Below are 27,532 nucleotides of genomic sequence, written 5' to 3'. Positions count from 1 at the left end.
ACCATGACTGTGGCCCAAGCTGACATTATCACTTACCTGGATTACTGCAATAGCCTTCTGTGTTGGTTTGAAACTGTTGTGTACCCCAGAAAAGCCATGTTCTTTAACTCTGATTCAATATTGTTGGATGAGATCCTTTTGATTGGTTCCATGGAGATGTAACCCACCCAGTTGTGGGTGGTACATTTTAATTAGGTGGTTTCAATGAAAAAAATGTGTCTCCACCCATTCAAGGTGGGGTTGCTTACTGGAGCCCTTTAAGAGGCAAACATTTTGGAAAAAGCTTCAGTGCTCACAGAGCCCACACAAGCAGAGACCTTTGGAGATGCAGGAAGAAAATGCCCCTGGGGAAGCCACTGGAAGAAGTCAGTAGAGAAAGCTAGCAGACGTCACTATGTCCCAGCTGACAGAGGTGTCCAGATGCCAAAGACCCCAGCAGATACCAGCCACATCCCCTCACAGCTGACAAAGGTGTTCTGGATGGCATTGGCCTTTCTTGAGTGAAGGTAACAACTTGTTGGTGTCTTAATTTGGTTATTTTCAAGTTCTTAGAACTGTAAACTTGCAACTTAATAAATTCCCTTCTTTAAAAAAGCCATTCCATTTCTGGTATATTGCATTCCAGCAGCTTTAGCAAAGGAAAACACCAGCCAATGTGTCCCTTGCTTACACCTTCACACAGGACAGGTTATTATCAACACAGGAACCAGACCAAGCTTCATTCACAGGAAAAGTTCTCATCTGACCTAGAATACCTTCACGCCCCTTTCCATCTTTTTTTTTTTTGACCTCATCTCTTTTTCCCTATAATTATTTCATTCAGTGGTTTTCAAGTTTGTTTGCTTATTTGTTTTCATGAAATTGATCTTCTTTATCTAAACAACACCTTACATGGTAACACTTCAGATAAAAATAATCACCCTGGATGTTAATGGCGCAGGTGTGGGGCCTCAGTCTTAAGATATAATTCTCTCCTCTACCCTCACCACCATTATTTTCCTCATGACAGTCCTTTTGTTTCAATACCTCAGAACCCATGGTACATAATTAAAATACTAGTCTTAGTTCCTCTTCCTGCTATCATTTCTCTTTAAATCTTTTCAACAAAGCTGCAAGTTATCATTCTATGATATATATTAACACATGCTCTAACAATAAAGAAAGTGCTTTAGTGACTTCCGCCATTTTTATCATATAAAATCAATTTTTGTGATGATTTGTATGACCTTTTATCATGTGAAACTCATTTATACATATTTTTAAAAATTTTAGTAACATATATGCAACCCAAAATTTCCCCTTTTAACCTCATTCAGATATAAAATTCAGTGGTGTTAATTATTAATGATGTTATACAATTATCACCAGAATCTATTACCAAAACTTTTCAATCATCCCTCCCAGAAATTCTATGCCAATTAGGCTTTAAGTCACCCTTTCCTCAACCTCCATAGTCCCTGGTAACTTATTCTAGTTTCTGGCTTATTTAAGTTTCACATATCAGTGAGCTCATACAATATCTCTCCTTTTGTGTCTGGTTTATTCCACTCAACATGAAGTGTTCAAGGTTCATCCATGTCGTCACATGCATCAGAACTTCAATCTTTTCATGGCTGCATAATATTCCATTGCATGTATATGCCAAATTTTGCTTATCCATTCTTCAGTCAATGGACACTTGGGCTGCTTCCACCTTTTGGCAATTGTGAATAATGCCCCTACAAACATTGGTGAGCAAATGTCTGTTTGAGTCTCTGCTTCCAATTCTTTTGAGTATATACCCAGAAGTGGGATTGCTGGATCATATGGTAACTCTATTCTTCACTTTCTAAGGAACCACCAAATCGTCTTCCACAGCAGGTACATTATTTTACATTCCCATCAACAATGAATGAGTATTCCTGTTCTCCACACCCTCTCTAACACTTGTTATATTTTGCTTTTTCTAACAGTAGCCATTCCAGTGGATGTACAGTAGTATCCCATTGTGGTTTTGATTTGCATTTCCCTGATAGCTAATGATGTTGAGCATCTTTTCATGTACTTTTTGGCCACTTGTATTTCTTCTTTGAAGAAATGCCTATTCAAATCCTTTGACCATTTTTTGATTGGGTTGTTCATCTTTTTGTTGTTTAGTTTAGGATTTCTTTATAGATTATAGATTTATGACCCCATCCTGTACTATTTCCACCCACCCCACACTCACTTAATACAGTCACACTGGCCTCCTTGCTATTTCACCAACACACCAGAGATGTTTCACCTCAGGACCTTTGCATTTGCTCTTTCCTCTGCCTCTTCCTCAATATAACTGTATGGCTCACTCTCCCAACGATTCCATGTTCTTGCTGAATGCAAGAACTATATTCTCAGTGTAGCCTTCCTGGCCATCCTAAAAATCAACAATCATCCTGTCAATCTCTGTACCTTCTATGTCCCTCCCCAGCTTTATTTTTCTGTCACAGCACTTACCACCATCTGACATGCTGAATATTTTACTGAGATGAGCTCCATGAGAGCAGGAACTGTTCTCTTTCTTGTTCATTGCCGACTCTTTAGTGCCTAAACAGGTAAGTGCTTGGTGCCCAGTAAATACTGGTTTACATAATTAACCATTAACTCCTTGAGTTCCTGGACTATCTGCAGTATAGAAAGGTTAGAACCAAGTTTGACTACCCTGGATAACAGGAGGGTTTGTGCCAGGATCCTGTGGACTGACTCACTTACCCACATTTTCTGCCTTTTCCAAAGCTGGAAGAAAAAAAATAGCTAAGTCTTCCCATTTCTGTATATGCCTAGTAACTTGGTCAAATGGAAATTTACCTGTCCTTCTGCATGGAAATTATCCTCATCTAGAACTGAATCAGCAGTTGCTGTTGTCACCAACAACCTCACAGAGTACCTATAAGATTCCGTGTTTCCCACACCTGAGGCATTTCTGGCTCAGCCAGAATGGATTCTTTCAGGTGGGGAAGGGCGTGATAAGGTAGTGATGTATATTTCACATGCTGCCCACCATCCTTACATCAGAGGGGCTGAAGGCAAGAACCACAGAATTTCTCGGCATTAGAGGGACGTAAGATCTTCTTTGGGAATTCAACTCAAAAGACAATTACAATATCATGACATAGCATTACTGAAAGATTAAAAGCAAAAAATAATACGAAGTGTGTTTTAGTTTGTTAAGGTGCTGGAATACAGTATACCAGAAATGGAACAGCTTTTACAAAGGGAATTTATTAAGTTACAAGCTTACAGTTCTGGTGCCAAGAAAATGTCCTAACTAAGGCACCAATAAGAGGTTACCTTCACTCAAGAAGGGATGATGCCATCGGGAACACCTCTGTCAGTTGAGAAGACACGTAGCTGGCATCTGCTGGTCCCTTGCTCCTGGGCTCCACTGCTTTCAGCCTCTGTTTCCTGTGGGAGTTCCTTACTCGGCTTTGGTGGGCCTTTTCTTAGTTCTTCCAGGACACAACTCTGAGTTCTGGCTTGCTTAGTATCTTACAGAAAGGCACATGGGAACGTCTGCTGGGCCCTGCAACTCCAAGCGTCTGGTTCTTGTGTTGGCTCTGTCAGCTCTGAAGCAACTGTTTTCAAAGCATCTGCATTGGCTCTGTGTTTTCTCCAAAATGTTTCCTCTTTTAAAGGATGCCAGTAAACTAATTAAAACCCACTCTGAATGGGCGGAGTCACATCTCTATCTAACCAAAAGGCCACACCCACAACTGGGCACTTTACAGCTTCATGGAGATAATCTCGTCAGAAAGTCATGCCCATAGCTGGGAACCTCACATCTCTGTGGAGACATCTAATCAAAAAGGTTTCCACCCTACAATGTTGATTCAGGATTAAAGGACGTGGCTTTTCTGGAATATGGAACAGTTTCAAACTAGCACAAAATGTTATATGAATAAAAGTTAAAGGAACAATGTAACACAGAGCAAATGATGTCATCAACAGGTGGTAAAGGTGAGCCAGAGGAAAAGAGAAAATTGGGGCCTGTATGGACCCAGGAGCCTTCCTGGGAAATGGAGAGTGGAGATTGATCTTGAAAAATGGAGAGATTCCACAGATCAGTTGAGAGGGAATTCACACAACCCACAAATAGGGATAAAGCCCCAAGTATGTGACTGGTCACATACCTAAGTCTTATTTTCACACCTGGGCAATTAACTCTATACTGGCATTTCTCAGAGTATGTTTGTAGGACAGTCAACACACATTAAAAATTAATTAATTAGCTAATTAATTAATTAAAATACATTTTTAACACATTTGGGTTAAACAGAATTCTTTACTGAAGAACTTCTCCAAACTCAAAGTATATTTGTAAATCTCTCCCCAAAGATTAGACCATGGATCCTTTTTTCCAAAGGAAATCTCAAAGAATTAGTACTGGGGGAAGTTTAAATCTTCATAATCTAATTAAGTGGGCATAAATAAGTTCAAGCAACCCATGATAAGCAACACAGTAGAAAGCGCCAAACCAAACCCCGTCAGGCCCTGAAAGTATCTTTGGACCAGGAGAAGACAATGATACTACCAGCTAATAGTACTAGGGTATGGTTGATTTAAAAAACAAAAATATTTAGCACAGTTTCCATGTGGCACTGTGCTAAAATTTCACCTCACAAAAATCCTGGTAAGGTATTTTGGAAACCACTCTCATTTTATAAATAAGAAAACTGGGGCATAGAGAGGCTAAGCACTTGGCTCAAAGCCACACAGCTATTAACAGACAGAACCAGGTTTATATCCAAATAGGGGTAGGATTCCAGGAGTCCTAAAACTCACAGCCCAGAGCAGAAATCCACTCCAGCAGGCAGCTAAGACTGTCCTACTTCCTTAAGAACCAGTATGTCCTGGGGCTGGCTCAAAAGCTAGGAAACAAATAGTTCTAAAAAGGAGAAGAATCTGAAAGTGGATTCAGACTAGAGACAGTTGACAAAGAGAACCACAGAAACATCTGGAGGTCAAACACAACACAGTGTAGAGAGTCCTAAACTTTGCAGGGGGTCGAGTAGGTCCACGCAGGGCCATTGCCAGCCAACAATTTTCCTGCCTGCAATAGCTGCAGCAGCAGCAGCTGGAATACACAGTTCCCTGTGACCTAGTGATGGCCAGAATAAGGTTTGCTGTTGCTGTTTTACTTACCACAGTAGGTGTACCGAATACTTGCATCGGAGGAGTTGCAGATCCAGTGTTCCTTCCTGGGTTCAGTAAATATAGAAAGAAACAGAGTGGAAAAAAGCATAAATGGGAACATGATTAAATCTCTCCGAAATTTTAAAAATACAATGAAGATTAGTAACTAATCATCAGGCTCTTCCCTTTCAGTAAGTGAAAAAGGTTTAACTCAGTCATCGGTCACATGATTTCTGAGTTCCTAGCCAACTATTTCCTCTTTTTTGTGTGTGTGTCTTTAATATTTGAGCACTTCCTGCAAAGAGAGAGAGGAAAATGATTTATGATTATTCTTTTTGAACACTTGATGCCAGTGAGAGTGACCAGAGCTTTAAAAACAAACACTTCCCAGCCAGTAGTAAACTATTGGTCCCTTTTCCATCTGGCATTGCTATTCTCTCCCGTGAGCTCTTTACACAGCAATTTCTCCTGGCCCAAGAAGCTGGACCTATAGAGCAAAATTGAATACAGTCTATTGGAAATGACTTCTGCTCAGTAACAGGTTCAGCCACAGGGCAGAGCAGACCTGGGTAAGGCCCCTAATCATGGAACACTTATCAGTCCTCTACCCCACCAGGCTCGAGAATTTTCTTAGCTACAGCAAACCCCAGCACAAGAGAATATTTTGAGCCCTAAAAATGAAATGGCCATTATTTTGTATCTGATAGATATTTCATTTCAAAAATCCCACTCCGTTTTAGAAAAAGAGTTCATTCTCTAGATTCTTTGAAACTTTATAGGATATAGTTTGGGGGGTGATAGCCAAACATGGCATGGGTCTAAAAATCTGTTTAGAGGGAGATAATCATATGCTGTGGCAAAACGTTTTACTATAGAGCTGCACTTCTTTCCGCATTTCTAAAAATGCAAAAGCCCATGACTACCTCTAGGGCCCAGACTGGAGTCTCAAAATACTATTTCCATCTAAAATACCATTTCCTACTTGGAGAAATTGCTGACTCCAGGTCTGAGGCAGAAAATGTATAAGACAAGCCTGGAATATCTTATATTAAATAGCCAATTTGAAGAGGGTCCCGCTGAACAAAGATGAATGCATTAGCATCCTGGGTATGCTGTAATAAATTACCTGAAACAGTGGCTTCAAACAACACAAATATATTCTTTTACAGTTCTGGAGGCCAGAAATCCAAAGTCAGTTTCACTGGGCTCAAGTCAGTGTTGGTAGGACTGATTCCTCCTGGAGGCTCAGAGAGGTGATTCCACTTCCTTGATTTACAGCTTCCAATGACCACCTATAGTCCTTGGCTTGTGGTCCTCCCTCCATCTTCAAAGAGTATCACTGCAAACTCTGCTTCTGTCATCACAGTACCATCTCCTCTGATCTCCCACGTCCCTCTCCTAAAGACCCTCTGATTATATCAGACCCACCCAGGATAATCTCTACTTTGCAAGACCCTTAATCAAATTTGCAAAGTTCCTTCTGCCATGTGTATTAGTTTGTAAAGCTGCTGGAATGCAATGTACCTGACATGTGTTGGCTTTTATAAAGGGAATTTTTTAAGTTACAAGTTTACAGTTCTAAGACCAGAAAAATGTTCAAACCAATCCAGAGACAGATAATTGGAACACCTCTGTCAGCTGGGAAGGCACATGGTGACATCTCCTAGCCTTCTCTGTCTGCTAGTTTTCTCTCCCAGCTTCTCACTTCAAACGACTTCCCCAGGGGCATTTTCTTTCTGCACCTCCAAAAGTCTCTCTCTGTGTCAGCTCTAAAGCTTTTTTCAAAATGGTTCCCTCTTTAAATGACTCCAGTAGGCGGATTAAGACCCACCTTGAATGGTGAGACACAACTCTATGGAAACAACCTAATCAAAAGGTCCCACCTACAATTGGGTGGGTCACATCCCCATGGAGACAACTTAAAAAGATCCCACCCAACAATATTGAGTCAAGATTAAAGAATATGGCTTTTCTGGGGTACACAACAGTTTCAAACCAGCAGATCATGGAAGGTAACATATTCATAGGTTTTGGGGATTAGACGGTGAACATTTTGGAGGCGATTATTGAACCTATTACCATGGGACTATATGAGTATTTATAAGATAGTAACTCCAGTGAATTGAAATGCATTAAATATATTTAAATTCATGAGTTCATATATATACAATCTAATCTGTCATTATCAGAAGATGCTTGGGAACCAATTCTATTTTGAAAACTGGAAAATTAAATGTCTTATAGAGCTGCCATAACAAAGTACAACAAACTGGATGACTTAAAACAACAGCAATTTTTTCTCACAATTTTGGAGGTTAGAAGTCTGAAATAATAATGTTGGCAGGACAATACATTCTGAGTCTGCAGAGTTCTGGTAGTGACTTGCCAACAATGTGTGGTATAACTCATTCTCTGCCTCACCTGTTCCTACCATGTCTAAACTACCTCTCCTTATAAGGATCCTATTAAATCAGGATCCATCCCAATCCAATTTGGACTCATTCTAACTAGTAACACCTTTGAAGGTCCTATTTCCAATAGGATCACATTCACAGGACCAGAGACAGGTCTTGAACACATCCTTTTAAGAGACACAATGCAGTCCATAGTGTAAGGCGAAATAAACATGTATCATAACTTTTTTATATAAACTGAACTACTGAGTAACAAAATATTAGAGGGACATGTTTCTTTTACTTTCCTGTTCTTTTCTATTTATAGAAATATTCCAGGTAACAAATGTCAGTGGAATTGAAGATAACCATTTTGAAGCAAGACCTAATGAATTAAAGGATCATGACATCGAGCATCATAAAGAAAGAGACAAAAAAGATATTCTATAGCTCTTGATGAAAGAACAGCAGTAACCCGCTCTAAGACAGCTCCCAAAGAGCCTTACTTTCTGGGGCTCACATCTTCGACTAGTTACCTCTCACAATGAATAAGTCTGGCTTGGTTACTAATACAATATTGTGTAGTGACACTGTATGACTTCTAAGACTAGGACAAAACAGACTGTGGATTTCACCTTGCTTTCTCTTGGATCTCTTGCTCTGAGAAAAGCAAGCAGCACCACAAAGAGACCATATGATGAGAAACTGAGGCTTCCTGCCAAAACCAACACCAGAGTTGCTTCAGAGCTGACAGAGACACAGACATTTGGAGATACTTGGAGGGACAATAGAAAGAGCAGTGCCTACACATGTACGTTTAAAGATGCAGAGCCCAACAGACATCATCATGTGCCTTCTCATGAGATGCAAAGCAAGCCAGAACCCAGAGTTGTGTCCCAGAGGAGCTAAATGAAGGCCCACAGATGCTTAGAAAGGAAACCACTGGCATCAGAATCTGGAACCAGGAACAAGGACCAGCAAATGCCAGCCATGTGCCTTCCCATGTGACTGACATCAATCTTTCTTGAGTCAAGGTATCTTTCTCTGGATGCCTTAGTTTGGACATATTTACGACCTTAGAACTTTAAACTTGTAACTTAATAAATTCCCTTTTTAAGAGAAAAAAATGCAACACCAACTCATCAGTCATGTGAGTGAGCCACCTTGGAAGCTGTGTTAGTTTGTAAGCTGCTGGAATGCAATATACCAGAACTGGAACAGTTTTTTTTTAAGGAGAATTTAATAAGTTACAAATTTACAGTTCTAAGCCTATAAATGTGTCCAAACTAGGGTATCCATGGAAAGATACCTTAATTTAAGGAAGGCCAGTGGGTCTGGAACAGCTCTATCAGCTGGGAAGTCATGTGGCTGGCATCGGCTGGTCCCTTGCCCTTGAACTCCGTTGCTCTCAGCCTCTGTTCTGGGGCAATTTCCTCAGTTTGCTTCTCCAGGGCTGGATTTCACCTCTTGGCTTCCCTTGGCTCTCTCCAGGTTCTGGCTTGCCTAACATCTCATGGCAATGTCTGCTAGGCTCCAAGCATCTCCAAACATCTGTGTTTCTGTTCTCTAAGTGTCAGCATCTGTGTCAGCTCTGCTCTGAAGTTTCTGTTGGCTCTGTCATTTCTAACTCTCTCCAAAATGTTTCCTCTTTTAAAGGATCCTAGTAAACTAATCAAGACCCATCTGGAATGGGTGGAATCACACCTCCATCTAATCAAAAGATCACATCCACAGTGAGGTGTTTCATATCTCTGTGGAGACAATTTAATCAGTAATTTCCAACCTATGATATTGAATGAGGATTAAAAGAAACAGTTGCTCCCACAAGATAGGATCAGGATAAAAACATGGCTTTTCTGAGGTACATAATACTTTCAAATCAGCACAGAAGCCTTTAGAATACACTACCACCAGCTGACATCTTGACTGTAACCTCATGAATCCCTGAATCAGAACCATCCAACTACACCACTCCCATACATTGTGCAATATTACAAATGTTAATTGGTGTTTCAAGCCTCTAAGTTTTAGGGGCGATTTGTTATGCAACAGATAATAAAACATCATCTATGGCATACTCCTACTCAAAATAATCAAACCTGAATCTGATGAAACCTCAAGATCCAACTATCAATTTATAGGAAATTCAGAAGACACAGAGGGACATGTTGAACTATACCATGGAGGCGCAAGCAGAAAAATCTAGACCATGACAGCTAAAGGACAAACTCCATTTCTTCAACCAATATTTGCAAAGGAAAAAAGTATAAAATGGAGGGGGGCCCATAGATAACAGCCTTAAAAAAATATTTAAACAATTGCAATGTGTTAACTTTGTTTGCTCCTGAGCCAAACAAAGTATGAAAAAAAATTTTTTTAAACACAGGAAATTTAAACAGACTGGATATTTGATAACATTTGGTTTTTGGTTTTTTTTTAGGTATGATAATTGCATTGTGGTTATATGCTTAAGAAGTCCTTATCTTATAAATTTATAAAATTAAATATCAAGAAAAAAATATGATGTCTGGGATTTGCCTCAAAATAAAAGGAGAAACCTGATATTTAGAGATAAGAACAAAGCGAACAGGTTGGAGTTAAAGTAATTCAGAACATAAGGGTAAGGAAGACAGTGTTTGTATTTTAGAACTACACATAATCTTTGAGACCAATGGAAGAAAGGTTTATTTGATCTGGAGCTGAAATTTTCTGCAATGCATAATCTAATTCAACCTATCAGTATAGCTCATTTGAACAACTGAAACACAGAGCACAGAATGAGAAAGAGGTTCTTTAATCCTGTATAGATTATTGCAATGCCTAGAAACATCCTAGATAATTAACGAGATAATAAAAAAGTATTGGCAAAGTCCCCTGAGGAGGGGAGAAAGACTAAGGAACTATTAAACCTTATCATCAGGGGATCCCCTGATACTGTGTCAAACTTTAGGGACACCCAAATCAATAGACTATGCCCTTGATCATGAGGCTTATTCTTGTGAAGCTTATGTAGGTAGCAGAGAAGCTTAGACTACATATAGGCATGTATGTTAGTTAGATTCAGTTGTCAACTTGGCCAGGTGAGCATACCTAGTCTTGTTGCTGTGGACATAAGCCAATGGTATGTGAACCTCATCTGTTGCTAATTACATCTGCAGTCAGCTAGGAGGCGTGTCTGCTGCAATGAGTGCGTTTGACTTAATTGGCTGGTGTTTAAATGAGAGAACACAATGTAGCACAGCCTAGCAGCTCAGCATTCCTCATCTCAGCACTAGCAGCTCAGCCCAGGCCTTTGGAGATGCAGAAAGAAGTCACCCCGGGGAAAGTGGTTGGAACCCAGGGGCCTGGAGAGAAGACCAGAAGAGACCATCTTGTGCCTTCCATGTAAGAAAGAACCTCAGTGGAAAGTTAGCTGCCTTTCCTCTGAAGAAACAACAAAATAAATCCCCTTTTATTAAAAGCCAATCCGTCTCTGGTGTGTTGCATTCCGGCAGCTAGCAAACTAGAACAGCATGCCTAAGAGTTACTTCTGGAGGACCTCTGTTGTTGCTCAGATGTGGCCTCTGTCTCTCTAAGCCCAACTTTGCAAGTGAAATCTCTGTCCTTTCCCCTACGTGGAACATGACATCCAGGGGTGAAAGTCTCCCTGGCGACATGGGAGAGGATTCCCAGGGATGAATTCTGGCCTGGCACTGTGGGTTCAACAATTACATCCTGATCAAAGCGGGGGAAAGAAGTGTAATTAATAAAGTATCAGTGGCAGAAAGAGTTCAAATAGAGTTGAGAGGCTATTCTGGATGTTGCTCTTAAGCAAGCTTCAGGTAGACCTTGCTACCTATCATAACCTGCCAACCCCCAGCCAGGGCCATTCCAGTCAATTCTAAAGAACACCTAGGGCAATTTGTAAGATTCTGCAAGGGTTCCAGGCACTAGAGTAACTTGCCAGAAACCTACAACCTCCAGATGGGTCCCCGATCCAGATAAGTCCTGAAACCTAGCCTCTCCAGAACATCAGATAGTTCCATCTCTCTATCCTATATTAGTGACAGACCCTTCCGAGATAAAAAATTTAGAATAGCCATAGCCCTAACAACCCCAATGAGAAATATGGAAAGATCAAAGGTGATGGTGGAATTATACACAGAAGATAGGACTTAACAAATAAATATGAATGCTGAATAATTAAATTGATATCTCTTTTAATCTCCAATATTTTAGAGCAGCTAGAAGTAAAAACCTAAAACTGAAATTGTAACCCATGTCAAAGTCTGAAATATGTTCTATAACTAATTGTGGTACTGTACTTGGAAATTTATAGCTTTTTTGTATACATGTTGTCATTCACACACAAAAAAAGTCGATTGTGATAATAAAAAAGTATTTACGCCCTCTAGCCTCCTATATTCTGGGGCAGCTAGAAGGAAAAATATGAGAGGATCGTATGGTAGCCCGTGACAAACTCTGGGATCTATTCTGTAACCACTTTTTGAAGAGTACTTTGAAAGTCATTGCTTTTTTATTTCTTTGTTTTGTATATGTTATACTATACAATTGGAAAAGTTTTAAGAAAAATAGAAGGAGACGGCGAGTGTCTGGATAAATCAATGATTGATCACAAATTGTAATTGTTGAATCCAGATGTGGAAGCAAGCAGGTTCATTGTACTTCTACTTTTCTGTTTGAAATTCTCCCTAAAAATAAAAACACTGGCCACAATTAAAGTACAAGGTAATCTCAAAGAAGGAGAAAGTACTTTTAACAAATATGGCTAACCTAAGGCTATCATTCTTAACTGTTGGTCATTCTGCTACCTTTACTTCCAAAAGCTGAGGCCTTTCAGTGAAACCTACATTAAGGAAAAGGATTGCAATGATATATTTTACTGTCAAAGGATTTATCTGATATCACCTGTGATTACCTTCCCTTTGAGTAAAACTGACTCAAACCCCTTTTGATAGGGGAGACTCCCTTTCCCAATCATTTAGCATGAAGGGATGTGCATGTGCTTCTCCTTACCTCAGCCTGAGTTATTTCTGCTGACTTATTTCATTAATCAACTATGTTATCCTATGCATTCTGATCCTTTTCTATGTCCTGGTCCCACTCCAGACCATGCCCTTGATAAGTCATCTTCCTCACCTTAGTCTTCCAAGCTTTTTTTTTTTTCTCCCTAAACAGCTATCTTCTGGAGAATTATTCCACCACCTAATACAGTTTTTCCAATCTACTACACAGGAGACAAAATGACCACATGGATGTACTATATAGGATATTTTAAAAATGAGATATGTACTTAGAACAAATTCCAAAGAGCATCCTGGAAGAAAACTAAAATGTTAATTTCTTCTCTAGAAATGGACCTAAGAGTAACTTATTCCTTGCATCTACATTTTAGTATTTCCGTAATAAGCATGTGATCACAGAATAACTTTTATAGCAAGATACTTATGTTAACTCCTAACATAGCAACAGGCATTTATCTTGGCGACAGAAGATATAGGAGCAAGCAGGGAGAGGCCAAACCTGAGGACAGAGATAGCACTGAGGAATGCAGATGGAGTTCTGAAATAAGCAGGCTGATCCTAGCACAGGGTGGGCACTAGATCTCAGAAATACTAAAGGTAGATGACAAACACTTACCTACCTCAAACTATCTCCTATGAATAAGGTTCTAGCAACCTTAGAGCTGAATGTTCTTTCCCTATGAACTAGTGATGCCCCTGCTGCTTGCCTATCCTCCTTTCTCACACACATTCAAGTCAGCTCCTCAAACACAGATCGGATGCTTTGTTCTTAGCTGGTACTCTCTGGCAACTAGCACAGTACACTGCACACTCTAGGAACTCTAAGCATCTAAATTGCATGTTTTGAGACCTCTTGCTCCACCCAGATGGCTGAAACATCTTCCAGAAGATTCAACTTTCATTTTACAGTTAGAAGTAAAAAGCCTAAAATGTAAATATTTGGTAAAAAGTAGCAGATTACCATTTTATAGAGGTACTCAGTACAAATGACTTTCCTACCCTGACGGGACATATCAAGGGAGAACAGTGCATCATGGGGAGACAAATGCAACCACTGAAGATAAGACTATTTAGGTTACAATTTCTCCAATAGCTAACCTTACACTTAACTGAACATGAAGATTCTTAGTATGGGCAATCATGTCAGAGGAGTTAGGCAAAAACCTGTGGGCTAACACTGCTTCCCATGTGAATTTTTAAAACTATGGTTTTTAATGTGGGAAAATATCTGCATACTTAAAAAATAAACACAAAGAAAAAAGTAACTCTGTTTGTTTCTGACTTATGATCTAGTGACAACCACCCTTATTACATACAGTCTTTATATAATCATCCATATACCAGCATATACATGTATATTCACTTTTCTACAAAACACAAATATTAGAATAGTTTTATTTTTCAAATGCAGTTTCTTTAAAGGAACATCGTTCTCTGAAAATTAATTAAAGTCTCTATTAGATAGATTTCAAGTTATTTTAAACATCAGTCACTCTGCGTGATTGTGAAAACCTTGTGTCTGATTCTCCCTTTATCTAGGGTACGGACAGGCGAGTAAAAGATATGGATAAAACAAACATATAATAGGGGGAACAAAGGTTAAAATACATTGAATGGGTGGAAATACTAGTGGTCAATGAGAGGGAGGGGTAAGGGGTATGGTATTCATGAGTTTTTCTTTTTATTTCTTCTTCTGGAGTGGTACAGATGTTCTAAAAAATTATCATGGTGATGAACATACAACTTTGTAATGGTACTGGCAGCCACTGATTGTACACCATGTATGGAATGTTTGTATGTTAAGAATGTATGTGTGTGCATGTTATTTTGTCAATAAAAATATTTTTTTAAAAATCAGTTACTAACAGAATATAAAAGTAAAGGCAACTTTATTATTGTATATTGAAAGGTAAATTACACTTAAGCACAAACATAAAGACAACAGATTTATTTCCCATCTTTCAGCTGTTCCTTTTCACTGCCTTCTTCCATATCAAAAACAAATGGCTTGTCATAACCCATTAAATGGTCATAGTCTTCAGGGCTTGGAAAGAGTGATGGATTAACTAACAACGATTTTGTTTTAGCATAAAATGTGGTAAACATATGTGCAGTGTCTGGAATCTTTACATCATTCTGATGAAACACTGTACTTGTTTCTGAAAGCACAATATTATAAGTAATGGCCTTGTAAGTATCTGTTGCAGCCTCATGGTACAACCGAATCACATAACCTTTTGTAACAAAATGAAGCAGCAGTGGAGTGATCACAGTAAAGCTTCCTACGATGCCGTAAAATAACACTTGCAGAGGCAGACTTCCAAATATAATATTATTTTGTGCAAAGATGTATGGTAGAAATGCAAGGCTGATAGCACTTGTAGAATAGGAGAAACACTTGACACCTAGATGGGGGAGGGGGACGGAAAGGGAAGGGATTAGTGCTTTTAAGTTTTATAAAAGAATGAATCTTTTCTACTTGGTCTTCTACCTTTCTTCTTACTGTATCATCACCAAAACAACAACAAAATCAAAACACATACATAGTACTTAATAAATACCAGGCTCTGGTTTTGGGCTTGTTTTAACCAGGCTGTTTTATGCACTTTACATATTTATTTCCTGAAATTTACCAAAGCCCTGTGAGGTAGATGTGTAATTATTATCACCTCTACTTAACAAATGAGAAAAAAGAGGCACTTGTCCAACATCACAGAGCTAGCAAATGGCAGGGTTGGGAAACAAACCCAGTCAATTTGGCTCTGGAGTCCATGCCACTGACCATTACATTGCACTGCCTCTTCAGGTAGGAAACCTGCTTTAAGGTGAAATGAACCGTACTTCAGTTCCCCAATAAACCCTACTTCTTTGAATTATGAGTTAAGCATAATTCAAAGATCTTTATTAGTGTACTATAAAAGCTGATTGTATCAGCAGGTTAGCAAATCAAACTCTATTAACAAGCACTTTCACATAGCTAACATACAATGTTCAAACATGAGGAACTTTATCAGGCTAAGTGCCATGCCAAGGTTTAATACAGCAAATCCCTAAGAAATAACATGAATGGCTAAAAAACATATGGGAAAAGTAACTGAATTCTCTAGCAATGAAAGACTTTAGCAAAAAACAGTGAAATATCACTTTTACCTATCACATTAGAAAGATTAAAAATTAGTGACTTAAAATGTAAATTTTCCCTCAGTTTTAACTTATAATTTTCAAATGAACCAAATAAAAATAGCATCTGACTTTTAAAAAATATAGACATGTTGATATCCTAGATAAGTTCATTATAAAGTTCATTCAAAAGGGGAAAAAAAAAAAGAACGGAGGGGATTAGCCCTAGCAAATATTAAAACATAAAAGCTCTATAATTAAAAGTGTGGTATTGATATACAAACAGATCAATGGAACAAAACAGAAAATCCAGAAACAAACCCCACTGCATATGGAAATTTTGTATATAATAAAGGTAAAATATAACATCAGTGGAGAAAAGATAGACTTTTTAATAAGTGATGCTGGGACAACTGAATAGCCATATAAAGAAAAAATTCAATCCCTCCCTCATAAGTACTAGGAAAATTCCAAATCATCCAGAAATTTTAAAAATAAAATCAAAGAGGTACAAGAAAAAAATGCCTGGGAATGTGAAAACTTTTCTAATTACGACTCTAAATACAAAGGTAATCAGAGGAAAGACTGATAAAGTTGATTTTACATAAAAAATGTACATGCATTTAAATATTAAAAATACAAATGAAAAATTTGAGGCAACTTATAATACAAATATATCAAAATATACCTATATGTGAAAAGTTTTTAGAATATGTAAAAAAAAAAAAAAAAAGACCAATACCCTATCAGAAACATGCAGGAGATACGAATAGAAGACTCATAGAAACAGACATACACATGGCCTTTAAACAAAGGAAATGGTGCTAAACTTCATTCATAATAAGAAACATACAATTGAAATCAGAGTAAGACACTGTTTTAGACTCAAAAACCCAAAAAATAGACAACAAACTGTTGGTAAGGTTATGTTACAGCAGTAACATACACTGCTGTTGATAATGCAAAACAGTATAACTCTTAAGGAGGGAAAATTTGACATTAAGCAAAATTACATCTGTATTTATGCTTTGACCCCAGTAATCCAACTTTTTAGAATCTATCAAACATAAACTAGCAAAAATATGAAATGATACATGCATAAAAATATTCATTATAACACTATTTGTAATGGAAACTATCCAAATGACCATCAAGAAAGGACCAGATAAATTACTAGAAGTGAACAAAATAGAATACTGTTCAGCTGTTATAGGAATAAGAAAAAGCTCTATATACTGTTATGGGGTGGCTGTTAGGATATACTGTAAAGTGAAAAAAGTATGGTATAGAGTATGTGTATAGTATGTTACCATTTATCCGATACAGGGGAGTAAGGTACAGAATACATTCAAATAAACAAGTCTCTATGCTTGTATTTTTTAAAACAAGAAAAACAAATGAAAATAGCTATCCATACAGGAACAGGGAAGGTAGGAAAGGAATTTTTCTGATTGAACTTTATTAAAACAAATTTTGACTTTATAACTATATGAATGTTGACATATTTTACAAATAAAATCTAATCAAAATGAAAAGATGTTTAAAAAGCAATTTCTAAACATCAAACCAAAATGAAATACAATAATGTAACTATATATAGCAAGGTGGTAGCTTAACTACACAAAGAATTATAGTAAATTACTTTAAAGTCCAGTATGTATCAGCAATACATTCATAGTGAGCTATATCCTAAGGACAAAATAAAATGCTGAGAAATTTTAAATAGTATTTAGTATTACTATATTGTTAGTAATAATGCCAGAATTGTTCATTAAACTTACTAATATATTAAGATAAAGCAAGTAAACTGGTTGTTTTAATGTCACTAGGAACAAGATATTTAGTATAAGAAAAAAAGATAAAAATACTAAATTTTAAAACCCTGTAATCTAAAATTTAAATTGGAAATATCAGTATGTAATCAATTTTTTTCTTTAAGAAATATTTCTAAGCTCAGTCACTGAAGAGGCCTAGAAGCAATGACTAACCACAGAAATGACCACCCTGAACAACTAGATTGCAGTCTCTAAATACCAGGGATCCTTCAAGAAATACACAATGCCAATTCTGAGGGAAGATCTGTACAAGAAGAAATTGGAACATCTTCTCATTGCAGAAAACCAGTAAGGTATCACAGACTGCTAAGGGTGCGTCTGTCAAAGGACTCAGGAGCAAACTTGAAGGGGTCCTCAGTGGCAAAAAATGGGACAATGTGAGGATCTAATGGAATGAAGACTGCAAGGGCCTCAAACACATCAAATAAAATAAAATCCTTGAATGAGTAATGATTGAAAAAGAAACTCACTGGTCATCTTTAGAGACTGCTGGGGTACCAATTCATTCTGAAAACCCTTAAATGAAGGGTGAAAAAAACCTATTATCCTACCTTCCCTGTAAAAATCCTATTTTAGAGTACCCAAGTAGTTGGTGAGGAAAAGCTCTTTCTTCCAGAATTCCAGATAATAAACGCAGAAGGAGTGGGAGAAAATCACCAGCTTGCAACTCTTTATGAAATAATGGACCTAGACAATGACAACTGACTGCTTAACCATGAGGTGACCTATATTCGATTATTCAACTATATGCACCCTGATGTAATAAAGAACTGGAAGTGCAAAGCATCATCTATTCAAGATTCTTGACACACACACACTCACACACAAAGAAAAAGAAAAACTGACTCTTACTAGAAAATGATAATGTCTCCAGATTTAACTACTAGTTCATTGGAAACACAGAACAGTGAGTGACGCATTAAAAGACACCACAGGGGATATAAGCAGAGAAATCCAGAATGTTGGAAATTTACATCAGGTCATAAGCAAAATTTTATCCTTTGGCCCAATAATCCCAATTCTGAGACTTTATCCTTAAAAAAAAAAGTGAAAGATTTAGGTTAAAAGTTCTTCATCACCAAATGTATAGAATGTTCATATGTTAAGAATGTACGTGTTTGTTGTTTTGTCATTAAAAAAAAATATATATATATATATACACATAAACAAAAAGAAGAGTGTGCAGGGCCATGGGAAGGGGTTTGGGTATCATTTCCAGGGAGATGGGAGAGCCATCAGGGTTTTAAGCAGGGGAATGACATGATCAGATATATACTTTTCAAAACTATGCCTTCATGGAACAGTGCTTGACTTCTTTAGTCATCAGGAAAATGCAAATTAAAACTACAATGTGCTATCACTACACACCCACTTTATAGCCAAAATGATAATGACATAAAATGCCAAGCGTGGGTGAGGATGTGGAGCAACTGGAACTCTTGAACCCTAGCGAGCATACTTTCTAACACTGCAATTCCATTCTACGTACTTCCCCAGCAGAAATGAATGTATGTTTCCCACCAGAAGACATGGGCAATATTAAAATCAGCATTACTCATAATTCTGCCAAAGTGGAAATCACTCAAATGCCTAGTGGCAGAATGGATAATTATGTAGATTCACCTAGTGGAATACAATACAATGGAGATGAACTCTAGGCAATACAACAATATGGCTGATCTCACAAATGTAAGAGAGAACCAATCACAGAAGAGTACATGGTGCATGAATCTATACAAAGTCAGAAACAGGGAAACCTAATCTATGATGTTAGAACTCACAATAATGCTTCTCTTTGGTGGTCTGGGTAGTGACTGAATGGGATAACGAGGAGGGCTTCTAGGGTTCAAGTTCTTTTTCTTTATCTGGGTGCTAGATACATGGGTGTGTTCACGTTGAGAAAGTTTATCAAGGTGAACTCTTAGGATTTGTGCTTTTATTCTTAATGATGTACGTTATATTTGAATGAAACAAATAAAATACCTTCTGCCTTCTACCTGCCCCCCTGCCACAAAAAAAGTTGTTTATCACAATGTTGTTCACAGTACTAGAATACTGGGAATAGCTTAATTCCCCAACAATAGGAAAAATGATTAAACTGAAATTTTTATATGATAAAATAATAGACTATTCTTCAGCTACCTACAAAGATATGTACAAAGACATTTTGATAATATGGAGAAATACTTTTAATGTAGTGCTGAAGTGAAAAAAATCAGTATACAGATTTATATATTCAGTATATTAAAAAAATGCATATTCTGGCCTGCCATGCAGGAGACCCAGGTTGGATTCCCACTCCATGCACTTCCTAAAAACAAACAAGCAAAACAAATTAAAAAAAATTGAACAAATGATGCTGCAATAACAGGATACTCATATGGAAAAATAATGAAATGTGACCCCGCCATACAGCACACGAAAAACAAAAAAGGACAGAAAAAGAACTAGATAGAAATATGCCAAAATATCTACCTCTGCATGGTAAAATTATTGATGACTTTCCTATTCATACATTTCTATATTTTTAAAACACAAACCATATAGTATTTTGCTAATCAAACAAAAACAAGAGTTTAAGATATAGTCCTATTTAGCAAAGATAAATTCTTTTAAGCATGCTTTAAATAAAGCGTTGAGTATATTCAAACTAACGGAAAACTGCTAACTCATATGTGGTAGTCTCAGAGAACCAAAGAAGCACCCAAGTAAGGCTTAATTCTCTATCATGCATCAGTAATTAAAAATGTTTCCTTTCTTCCTTCCTCCCACAGGTAGTTGCTATGACATTAGTACATATGGGATACAATGCAGACCAATTTGCCTCCTATGTAAAAACTCCTTAGCCCTTCCAGACTACCTCTTTTCTTCCCCCACTACTCTTGTCACATATATTTTATTTTACCTGGAGTTAAGTAATTGCTATTTCCAAATATATTCTGGGTTTTCCCATATTTGTGCCTTTGTTCATACTACTTCCATGCCTGGGATGCCCTTATTTCACATCTCTTCATGATCAAATTTACTCATCTTAAAAGATCCTCCTGAAATACCAACCCAATCAGGTCCTTTCTGTTCTCTTCCTCTCCTTACTCTGAAAATGACATATCTTTCTCCTGAACTCTCTAATATTATGAATTATCATGTATTTAACCTTATCTTTCCTGCCAGAGTCTAAGATCCTGGAGGACAAGAATGGTACCTCTACCTTAACGTCTCTCCTTCACAGAAAAATGAAGAACAATATGAGTGACTTTTCATTAATCATACTATTGAAAAGAACTCAAACATTAAATTCCTCTAAGTTACAATTCTAGAATTTAAGATTACCATGGATACCTATACTCTTTCTGTAATTTTACATTCTACTCCTATGAAAATTAATCCCTATTAAATTCTTCCTCTTTCCAGAATGCAGTCAAGTGGGAACATGAAATAAATCAATAAACCTCCCCAGTATCTAAAGGACTGTGTCTGTGTTCAGATGGGAGGGTACAGTGGGCATCACTGCTAAAACACATCACAACGGCATTAATCCCAAATATAATGGCCAATTTCATGTCAACTTGGTTAGTTTGTGATGTCCAGTCACTTGGTCAAGCATCGGCTTGCTTGCTAATGTGAAGGTATTTGAGGGGGGTTTGCATCTGTGATCAGCTAAAACAAAGGAGATAACCCTAGCAGTATGAGAAGTCTCTTCAGCCAATTACTTAAAGATCTTAAACAAGAGAAGTGAAGAGTTCAGAGGCTAAAAGAGAAACTCAGACTCAACTCCACCACTAGTTCTTCCCAAAATTCCAGCCAAACAGCCTCCCCCGGGGAATTCAGAATAGGGACTTCAAGAACACTCTTAGTGGAATTTCTAGTTTGAAGCCTGCCCTATGGAGTTTAGATCTGCCAGCCCCAACTACCACATACGTCAATTCCTTGTAATAAATTTTGTATTTAATGTTTTATTTAATAACATGTATTTATCTCATACACATACAACTGATTCTGTTTCTCTGGAGAACCCTACCACACCAGGTCTGAAGTGGGACATAAGGCTCAACCTGCCTGCTCATATATTTAAGTTCTGAAGAAATTTCTAACCACCTAAAATTATTATTCCCGTAACTTCAGAATTACAGGGTAATTATAATCAATCCTTATTCCTAGAAAGTTTTAAATAGCCAAAATTCTACTTTAGACACGCTCTATTTTAAAAACTTGAAAATTTACAGACTTGTGGTATAAATTTTAGCTGAGCCACTTGACACCAGCAAGATAAAAAATGCAAAAGCAAATGTGAGTGCTAACATATTGCAGCAGGACATAGTTAGAAGGTAATTCTCCAGGTGTTTCAGGTAATACTTAAAAAAAAAAAGATTAATAACATAAAAAACAACCTCAGGGAATAGCATCCTAAGTTCTGGCTTGCCCTACTAAACTTAAGATCTAAGGAAGGTGCTTTAAACTTGGAGATATTTAATACACTAACTTATCCTATGATCTAACTTTCTATGATCTAACTCTCCTCTACCACCTGAAAGAAAACACTAGTGTTTATTGAAAATTCTAAGATGACCTGAAAAAAATGTATTTTTGCTTTTTTAATTATGAAAGTATTAAATACTCATTTTAACTGTTAGAAATAAATGAAGTAAAAAGTAAAAATTCCCCTATCCTGTTCCCTACAGGTAACTACTCTTAAGAGACATCCTCCCATATTTTTTCTCCTCGTATTCAAACATTATGCAAATACACAATTTTTTGCTATTGTCAAACATTCTGAGGAAGAAGTGATAAAAGAATGGAGGCTTGACTGCCTGGTCATAAACTCACAAATTCATAATACAGCCTTCAAGAATCCTTTTAAAATCATTTAAAAATGCAAATGTCTCAATTTCTACATCTTATTAACAAGACTATTGAAAAAAATTACAATCTAATTTGTCCTTGTCTTGCAATTAAGAGAGTCTAAAATATAGGTAACATGCTAAAGAGTATATTTTACAACTAAATTTAAAGAAAAAAAGAAGAAACAGCCCTACTTCTGATTACCCACCAAATACTGCTCGGGCCAGATTCCCAGTATAAATCAACTTTCCATCTTCTGATTTTTCAAGCTGTGTATGTAAGCATCGAACACATCCTTCCCAACAAATAGGTATCTATTGAAAAAGAGACCATTATAATGTGAGTACATTATTTGCATATTAGACCAACTTTTAAATTTTTTACGTTTATTTTTAAAAATACAAAGCAGAATAGAACTTGTCACATGTGACGACATAAGGAATTCTCCCAAATCATCCATGGAACTAAAGAAATCAAAGAGAATTGCTTTCCTTAATCCCAGGCAGAAGTAGAACCTTACTGTTGGAGCTGAAGGACCTAGATTTGAATTCCAGCTCTAAAGCTTTAAATACCTAGTAATTTACAATAATTTAACTGTTTAGTAGAATGTTTCTTTCATTCCACTCTCAGATAAGAACATGGCTCTCAGTGAACTGCCTTAAGATTTAAATGCTTAGCTTTCAAAAAAAAATAATTTTAATAATGTATAAAGCACTGTGCAAACACATTATTTTTAAAGTTCATACCATTTTTAACACTTCTAAAACAACTGTATTATACCTAGTACCAAAAAAAGAGCCACTATTTCCAAAGGCCTCGTAAATACCTTGCAAAACTTAGTTTCCTTAGTCGTTAGGAAAAATTTTTACTTGAGATCCTACATCAAACTGCCAAGAAACAAAGAGCTCTCTGAACGTCTAAAACTGAATTTCACAGCATAGACATTCCAAAACGTAATGTAGGGATGAAGTTTTGTAATGGATGGTGGTGACGGCAGCACAACATTGTGAAAGTAATACAACTAAACTGCTACCAAAATTACAAAAAAAAAAAAAAAGTAAAAAAGCACGCCTAACTTTTTTAGGCTGAAATCTAATTAGGTTCCAATTCTCATTTAGGCATCTCTTCCAAGTTTCAAAAAGGTTTGTCAATCCTGACATCCTACAGGGCAGGATTAGAAGATAATTTATTCAAATCAAAACGAAAGGGCTAACATCCAGATTTCCTTCTTCCAAGGGCCAACAGTTCCTAAAAATGGAGCCACCTAATAAAAATTAGAATAGCTTCAGGTCAGATTATCCAGAAAATCTTTCGGTTCTGTTTCCAGGTGATGCATCCAACCTCTTTGCAAAATAACACTTCGAGCTTCCGCTCTGATGTAGAAAAGAAAAATAAACCAAGTCATCCCTACCCACTTGATTTGCAACCACCTATAAAATGCCTGGAACCGCCCAAAAAAGTAATCATTTTCCCACGGGTTCTTCTAGACTCTCAGGGTTTCTCGACGCCTCACCCTGCCACTTTTTTCAGCCTCGCAGAGGATTTCTTCCGCATTAGAACCACACAGCAGGCGCGGAAGGGAGATCACTGAGGGTAGCGAGGGGGATCTCCTGGCCCCGGGCTACACCCAAACCCTCACCCACGCCCACTCCCACTCCCACCCAGGCCTGGGCCCACGAGCTCTCGGACCGCAGACCTCCGCTCGCCCAGAATGACGGAGAAGCCCAGCGGCTCCCTGCAACCCCACGCTCCTGCTGCCGACCGGCACTGAGACGGCTGCCCTCGGGCCTCGGAGCGCGGCGGCCGCCCAGGGCATCACCCTCTTCAAGCCGAACCGCAGTCCGGCCGCCCACGAGCGGCTCAACGCCAGAAGCAGCATCCCGCTTGTGAGAAGTGGCGCGGACCGCGCAGCGAAAGCAGCTGAGCAACGAGACCTTCGTCCTCTCCCGACTGCGGCTTGGTCTGCATACACCCCGCCCCCTAGAGGTCGATGCGCCGGATTGGCCGCCCGCGCGTGCACAAGAAGTGCGGCCCTCCTGCAACTTTCCCCAGCGCGAGCGTTCCCTGTTTGCTGAGTTCTGACCCGCTGGACCGCCCTATGGCTGTGGACAGCTTCAAACGCCCAGTCAGAGCGCGGCTTCCCCCTTCCGGAATTTGGCGCCCTTTGTGACTGCAAGCCGAGAGGGGAGAGCCCTGTCGGGACAAAGCCCAGAAGACAGGGTTAAATCATTCACACTCGTGGCCGTTATTTTCTAGGCCCCTAAAAACTGTTTCCTTTGCGGAAAATGATTCTAGGGGTAATTATTCCAGTTGAACAAAAAATGAAGGGTGATTTAATTCAACCATTGGATTGGTAGAAAATAGTTGTTTATATAATGTTGATACTCGTTATCAAATTGGCTTAGGGAGCCATTCACACAATCGTTCCTTTACGTGTTGAAGAGATAGGTAATGAACACCTATTGCCAGGAACTATGCAAGGAATAGAGGAAACAAAGATGCCCGATAAAATTGGGAATCCACGATGCTCACATTATCGTGCAGGAAACGGACCTAAAAATAAACTAGAATATAATGCTATAATATAAGATGCACCAATAAGCAAAATACTATAGAATTTTCCAAAGATAAGTACAATTAATTGGTCTAAAAATGTTGAAAGGCTAAAATGCGAAAGGCCTAAAAATGTGAAATTCAGCCAAGTCTGTGAGGATAAGCATCCAAATAATGGGAACACGTTTGTTTACTACTACTTCAGAGCTATGACTGTTTTTCATTAGGCATGCTATTTGTATAGAAGAGGAACGCTTCTATAGCCTAAAATAATACAGACACTTTGATAACGCCGAATTATCAAATTATCAGTCTGCTCTTTTTATCATATCCAGAAGGATAAAACATTACTTCTTATGAATGTCTTTATAAGTTATCTTCTACTTACATTCTCGAAATTCTTCTATTTAGTGTAATTCCTACTACAAACATTATCCATTATTTTATTGATATATAAAATTTTCATATAATGAAGACTGCTTTTCTGCAGCATATGGCTTAGTTTCTTCCTACAAATACTGCAAGCAAGTGGGAATAATATCATTTAGTTTACTTCCCAAAGTTCCTAAATAGCTGAAATGAAATCATATTCTGAAAACTCTGTGCTATAGAATTTACATGGAATCGTTATTTATGGTTAAATAGATTTCCCAGTGCTAGTAATTTAGAGACAAGTGTTGGATATAAACCATTTGAATAGATTTTAGAATGATACTAAGGCTGTTGAAAAAATAATAAGCCTTGATTCCCCATTCTATTATCTGAGAGGTTCTTTGGCTGATGGGAAATTGAGTATTTATAACAGATTAAATAGCAAATGGATATCTAAAACTACAACCACAACTGTTGTATGTGATTTTTGTTTTTCCGCTTTCTTCCCCAACCATCAGCCCCTTTCCTTCTGTAAAGGTAAGCTTAAAAGCAGAATGGCATGATGGAAAAAGGAGAAAAAAGATTGGTAAAGCCAGATCATAAAAAGAGCCCTAAAGATTTCTTTATACATTATTGATGGGAAGTATAAACCGGGAGAATCCTTCCAGAAAAGAATTTGTCAACAGATTATCTAGATCCTTCTAAACGTTTATATTCTAAAAAAAAAAATCAGAAATGTGGTTGAAAAATTCTGCAGAGATTACTTAATGCATAGCATTACTTAAAATAGTTCAAAAATGGAAGTGAGGTAAATGTTCAACATTAAGGAAATATGTAAGTGAATCATCGTACATTTAGATTGTATAATTCTATATGTGACCATGTAAAATGATGCTCATTTAGGTTTTGGTTATTGAAGTTTAAGTTGAAAAAGAAATAGAATACAAAGCCATACACAGTATGATCTATATATAAAAATGTATGGAAAACATCAAACTTATCTGAAACATGCATTTTTCTATAAGCATGTCTGTTACTGATAAAAAAAAACATATAAACATAGAATAAAACCCTGTACAAAAGAAAAAAAATTGAGCTCTAGACTTGATTCTAATACTAAATCTGACATTAGCTAGACTTAGCATCCTCACTTGGAAAATCCTGTCATTCTCTATGTAACTAACATAGTGATCTTGTAGTAGTTAGTTGTCAGTAATGAGACAAGAGGGACAGTAGAAGAAAAAAGGAGAAAACTAAAGAAGGAAAGAAATGTGGCCACAAGCCACACCCTCTCCTGCCCACCTATCTGTATTTTGAACTATCATTACAACCAAACCACTTTGTTTTGTAATTATTTTTTGCAAAGGCTTTGAAAAGTAAATTCAAGACAGTCTGTTCGGTTCTTGCAATTCTAAAAAGCAACATGTATTAGCTGCCAAATCAACTAAAAATGCTTTTCAGACTAAAATTATTAATTGATTCAACAAACTCTTGATCGTCCGCATCTATTTTCCCTTGTTGGCATTTTTACACAACAGTACCTAGCTGAACAATTTGCAATGGTGGATGTTTGGGCCCTACATTCTTTTCATGCTACAGTCCCCAAAACAATCAAGGGTGAAATTTAATTAGCTATTTCAGCCTTCCAGGAACGGTGTCTAATTCTAACCACCGGCAAGCAAGTAAAAGGGATAGGCTGACAGTGAGGGAGGAAGCATGCGGGAGTAGGAGAGGCGTGTGAAGTGACAAAAAATGGTTCAATAACTGAATGATGGTGACAGGCGCTAGGACTTTCATTGCGTGAGCTCAGAACGGTGAACAGGCGAGCAATCTCCGCCCAGTGGGGAAGGGCCCCAGAGCGGGGGCGAGGGCGTGGTTAGTTGTCAGTAAACACCGAACAGTACCGGGAAGAGAGGAAATGAGGCCAACATATTGCACGAGCACTTGCGATGCTCTACAACATGCACTACAACTTTCCACAAAAGACGGATGCTGACTCATAAAAAGCGAGTCTTGTGTCCTTAAAAACCACACTCCCACTTGTCATTCTTTCCTCTACAGCTAGCCTCCCACTCCAATCGTACCTCAAACCAGAGACCGAGACGACCTCTAAAACCACTGAAATCTGAACCCGCAGCTCCAAAAACTACTAGTCCCAGGATGCAGTGCTGCCTGGAGGCAAACGCCATCAGTACCCGTCGAAGAAACTACAAGTCCCAGGATGCAGTGCTGCCTCGGCTCCCCCCCA

At 37.9% G+C, this 27,532-nt stretch overlaps 2 protein-coding genes across 3 annotated transcripts in view; both read right to left on the bottom strand.

Annotated features, from left to right (window-relative positions):
- The window catches only part of LY96 (lymphocyte antigen 96), a 38,575-nt gene extending 33,185 nt beyond the window's left edge, over positions 1 to 5,390 (bottom strand). The window contains exon 1 of the mRNA XM_077167018.1: positions 5,158 to 5,390. Within this exon, the coding sequence (XP_077023133.1) occupies positions 5,158 to 5,269 (112 nt within the window). The 5' untranslated portion in view covers positions 5,270 to 5,390. The remainder of the gene's footprint in view (positions 1 to 5,157) is intronic.
- A 9,047-nt stretch (positions 5,391 to 14,437) lies between these two features.
- Positions 14,438 to 27,512, bottom strand: TMEM70 (transmembrane protein 70). Of its 2 annotated transcripts, none has more exons than XM_077167017.1 (3): positions 27,369 to 27,512; positions 22,568 to 22,673; positions 14,438 to 14,970 (listed from the first exon to the last, which is right to left on the bottom strand). In XM_077167017.1, exons 1-3 carry the CDS (start codon positions 27,471 to 27,473, stop codon positions 14,513 to 14,515), a joined length of 669 nt encoding a protein of 222 aa, XP_077023132.1. In that variant the 5' UTR covers positions 27,474 to 27,512; the 3' UTR covers positions 14,438 to 14,512. The 2 variants fall into 2 exon arrangements, with proteins under 2 accessions (XP_077023132.1, XP_077023130.1); XM_077167015.1 differs by lacking the exon at positions 27,369 to 27,512 and adding an exon at positions 24,056 to 24,329.
- Between the last annotated feature and the right edge of the window lie 20 nt (positions 27,513 to 27,532).

This window comes from Tamandua tetradactyla, chromosome 6, assembly GCF_023851605.1.
Source record: "Tamandua tetradactyla isolate mTamTet1 chromosome 6, mTamTet1.pri, whole genome shotgun sequence".
In the NCBI taxonomy this organism is placed as follows: Eukaryota; Metazoa; Chordata; class Mammalia; order Pilosa; family Myrmecophagidae; genus Tamandua; species Tamandua tetradactyla.
Note: the sequence above shows the minus strand (reverse complement) of the source record. Positions and strands in the feature narration are given on the sequence as shown.

What these genes read in the sequence shown, in the direction of transcription:
- TMEM70 (XM_077167015.1), bottom strand. Translation starts at nt 24,238, where the DNA reads ATGCTGCTTCTGGCGTTGAGCCGCTCGTGGGCGGCCGGACTGCGGTTC. An exon ending in GTCATTCTGGGCGAGCGGAG is followed by an intron (nt 22,674 to 24,055) that starts GTCTGCGGTCCG and finishes CTTTTTCAATAG; the next exon opens with ATACCTATTTGTTGGGAAGG. An exon ending in TCTGGCCCGAGCAGTATTTG is followed by an intron (nt 14,971 to 22,567) that starts GTGGGTAATCAG and finishes TCCCCCATCTAG; the next exon opens with GTGTCAAGTGTTTCTCCTAT.